This window comes from Octopus bimaculoides, chromosome 14 (genome assembly GCF_001194135.2).
Source record: "Octopus bimaculoides isolate UCB-OBI-ISO-001 chromosome 14, ASM119413v2, whole genome shotgun sequence".
NCBI classification, from domain to species: domain Eukaryota; kingdom Metazoa; phylum Mollusca; class Cephalopoda; order Octopoda; family Octopodidae; genus Octopus; species Octopus bimaculoides.
Window position 1 is genome coordinate 30,684,158 of NC_068994.1, and position 4,266 is coordinate 30,688,423.

A 4,266-nucleotide genomic window follows, 5' to 3' on the forward strand; every position below is an offset into this window, starting at 1 on the left:
ATAATAATAATAATAATAATAATAATAATAATAATAATAATAATAATAATAATAATAATAATAATAATAATAATTGATGATGATGATGATGATGATGATGATGATGATGATGAGAAGAAGAAGAAGAAGAAGAAGAAGAAGAAGAAGAAGAATCCTTTCTACTATAGGCACAATGCTTTACACACAATAAAAGCAGTAACACAACAAAAGACTGCACCATACCTCAAGAGAAAAAAAACTAACACAGTACAGTACCGGGAAGAGTCTGCTCACTCTCAACAGCAGAAAAGAATACACAATGCTGCACCCCCACTCCAGCAACATGGAGGTGTAGTAGGTGATGCAGTAGAAATTTACCTCAATCAACCAAATATTGAGTAGTTATATAAGGATAATAAGCCTCTACATGGACAGTATATACTTCGAAGTAGAAACGCTGATGTAGACCAAGCAACAACTCATCAGTGGCTAAGAAACTCAGGACTGAAAGTAGAGACTGAAGGTTTTATATTAGCAGTACAAGATCAATGCTTGCTTACAAAAAACTACCAGGTAAACGTTCTTCAAAACGGTTCTGACCCTAAATGCAGCTTCTGCGACACATTTGACAAAACAATAGACCATCTTAGGATGTCCTGTGCTGACACCAAACGAATACAAAAATCTTTACGATATGGTAGGACAGTATATACATTGGAAAATATGTAAACACTACAAAATCAGCATTCCTGCTTACTGGAATGAACATCCTGAGCCAGTTGTTGAAGGTAAGAGTGTCACTGTCCTCTGGGATTTTCGAGTCAAAACTGACAGAACGATGCAGGTTAATCGACCAGACACAATTATTAAAGACAGGAAGAAAACACTTGTAGACTTATAGATGTAGGTGTTCCCACTGATAAAAATATATCTGTAAAGGAATTCAACAAATTAAATAAATATAAAGACCTCGAAATTGAAATACAAAAGATGTGGCATCGTAAAGGCAGAACTGTTCCTGTTATTGTAGGTGCCCTCGGTATGATAAAAAAAAGGGATGTCAGAAACATCTAGATAAGATGTCAGGAGAACCATGTCCTAGAGAAATCCAAAGGATTGTGCTGACAAGTACTGCCCACATCCTTAGAAAAACCTTATCCATTTAAATGTCTGTGTTGTGTTACATGAAGATATTTCGCTACTACCCCTGCCACTTCTCTCCAAGCTTTCAATCATACTGTAACATCTCTTATCCTTCACTCGCTGTAAGACGCTGAACGTGTCTCGGCAAGTGATTGTAGCAAACATGCAAATTAAAAGTAAATAATAAGAAAAAGAATTGGATTTGACGTGAGGGCATAGAAATTGGAATTGACATGAGGGCAGAGCTGGCCAAAGATAATCCGTTCTATTGGGGACAGCTAGGATTTTGAGATTGGTGCTTGGGTATTGAGTGTCTTTCACCATAAGTTAACATCCAGGCACCAAAGCCTGTAATTTGCTGAAAGAGACCCTTTGAGACCTGTGACAACAGGTTGCTGTCCGTTTTCACAGAATCAACCTGAGCAAGTAAGGCCGAGAGCTCTGAGAAGTAAAATAACAACAATGATTATAATAATAATAATCTTTTCTATCATAGGCACAATACCTGAGATTTTGAGGAGGGGTTAGTCGATTATATCGACTTCAGCGTTCAACTGGTACTTATTTTATCAACCACTAAAGAATGAAAGGTAAAGACGCCACGGCGGAATTTGAACTCAAAACATGAAGACAGAGGAAATGACAGTAATTCTGAAGGATAGGGCAAGTCGCTTACATCAGCTTCAGTATCTGGATGATAATTTATTTTATCTACATAACCGTCTAACAAATTATGATAAGCCAAACGGCTAGCGTAACGAAAACTCTATTTCTTCGATAACTTGTGATTTGTCAAAGTTCCTATCCTAATTGGCCACAAACGTTAATGAACGATATATTTTAGGCCTTTCCAAAACAAACAAAAAAACACTGTTGCTTGATCCAGACCGATTAAAAGAGGCTTACATCTCGTAGTCGTTCCGAATAGGGAGTAGCGAATATCTCTCTATAATCCTGGTCTCGCTAATGGCTCCGCATCCAGACGTAGTGACCTGAGATCGTTAAGCACCTGTCTCTGCTTTCATGCTAAGTCAAGGCACCGTACTTTTATGTATACTGCCTATTATCAGTATTACCGTTCCAAGAGAAAGTGAAGAGACTAAAGTAAAATGGAATTGAGCACTTACGCTCCTTTCATGTTAATCTTTATTCGGGGCAGACGTCAACTTCGCCGTTCATCCAAGCGGATTCGATAAAACTAAATACGAGTTTGGTACTGGGGTCGATGTTATCGACTAACATCCAGCCCCTCAAAACTTCAGGTCTTGTTCCTAAATCAGAAACTATCATTTAGGCGGTCAGCTGCAAGAGCCACTGGAGCGTGAGAAAAATGCCTTGTGGTATTTATGCTCTGAGTTGAAATCCAGTCAATTTTAACTTCACGTTTTATCCTTTGCCACGATGTGTAGAAAGATTAACTGTAGAGTAATGTAGAGTAAAACTAATTGCCATGAGATGAAGGCACATTAATGTTTGTGGAATTTTGAGTAAAATCAATTGAGTAAAGGGTAGAAAGTTTCTCGCCGTGAAGTGCAGGAAACTTAATGTTTGTAAAATGTTAAATCAATTCCTCTGAGGCGTAAATAGTTTAATGTTTCAACCTCTTACCCTTCGTTAGAAAGCAGAAGACAGAAGAGTTGTTTACCTTGCCGAAAGTAATGGCTCTTTGACTGTGACTTTTTTATTAGGCCGAAAGCAACGACTCTTTCACTGTAATCTTTTTATCAGAGTACATCTGTAGTATTACAGGTAACGGGCCCAAAAGCCCATTTTTGGAAGGATTATCACTGAAAACTTCGTCTCAATATCTTGTTACTGGGATGAGTCCGTCTGGCTTAGTATACACCTGTCCCTCAGAGGTGTTGAACTCAACATTTTAATCAAACAAATTCCCATAAATCATACAGTAGTGCCGCGGCATACATTAACTGTTCATACCCCATGTTTACGAGTAGTTGAACTTGCTTACAAGTAATTGTTTATGAGTAGTTGTTTACGAGTAGTTGAACTTGGCCATTAGAGAGAGAGAGCAAAGTTTGCAAAGCTTCTTGAACACAAGAACAAGAAAAAAGTGGTTGGACGGAACTATATGAAAGTAAGGAATCTTTACTACATACACAAACTAATGTCAGTTATGTAGCACATAAATGGTTTAATCATCTTCGTTATTACACTATATTGCCATCGGATGATATTCAGAACAGAATGTGATTTACTTGAAACAATATTCTTAATACTTGTTTTGTTCTTTTTCTCATTTTTATCAGATAACTTTGAAGAGAGAAACGGTGGAATACAATTTTCACTCTGGCTGCTGTGATGTACATGACATCACGTTATTTGAATGGCGTTGTGGTAAGAATTTTGCTCAGTATAAATCTAAATATATTTAAAAGAAAATTAACTTTGCAGGTTCCGGGCTTGCCTTTTTCCTGATGCATGTATGTATGTACGTATATATGCATGCATGCATGCATATGTTTATGTGTATATATGTACGTATACAAATATGCATACACATACTCTTTTACTCGAGCAAATCGACCCCAGGACTTATTCTTTGGAAGCCTAGTACTTATTCTATCGGTCTCTTTTGCCGAACCGCTAAGTTAAGGGGACGTAAACACACCAGCATCGGTTGTCAAGCGATGCTGGGGGGACAAACACAGATACACAAAGAAATACACACTCATACATATATATATATATATATATATATATATATACGACAAGCTTCTTTCAGTTTCCGTCTACCAAATCCACTCACAAGGCTTTGGTCGGCCCGAGGCTATAGTAAAAGACACTTACCCAAGGTGCCACGCAGTGGGAATAAACCCGGAACCATGTAATTGGTAAGCAAGCTACTTACCACACAAAAGTAAAGACCCCTTTCGGTCATGAATGACCATGGGATTGCACATAGAAAGTTCCCTCCGAGGCACAAGTCCGGGCATGGTTGTTTATGGAAGACCAGCAGTCACCCATACATACCAGTCTCCCCTCTCCACGCCACCGATGTTATCCAAGACAAAGGCAGATGCAGCTTAACACCAGTGACGTCGTAACTCATTTCTGCAGCTGAGTGAACTGAAGCAGCGTGAAATAAAGCGTCTTGTGTGTGTGTGTGTGTGTGTGTGTGTGTGT

The 4,266-nt window shown here is 38.4% G+C and overlaps 1 protein-coding gene across 1 annotated transcript in view; it reads left to right on the forward strand.

Moving 5' to 3' along the window:
• Positions 1-4,266, forward strand: part of LOC106884342 (uncharacterized) — a 92,691-nt gene that overhangs the window by 62,770 nt on the left and 25,655 nt on the right. The window contains exon 10 of the mRNA XM_052972813.1: positions 3,390-3,477. Coding sequence (XP_052828773.1) covers positions 3,390-3,477 — 88 coding nt within the window. The remainder of the gene's footprint in view (positions 1-3,389; positions 3,478-4,266) is intronic.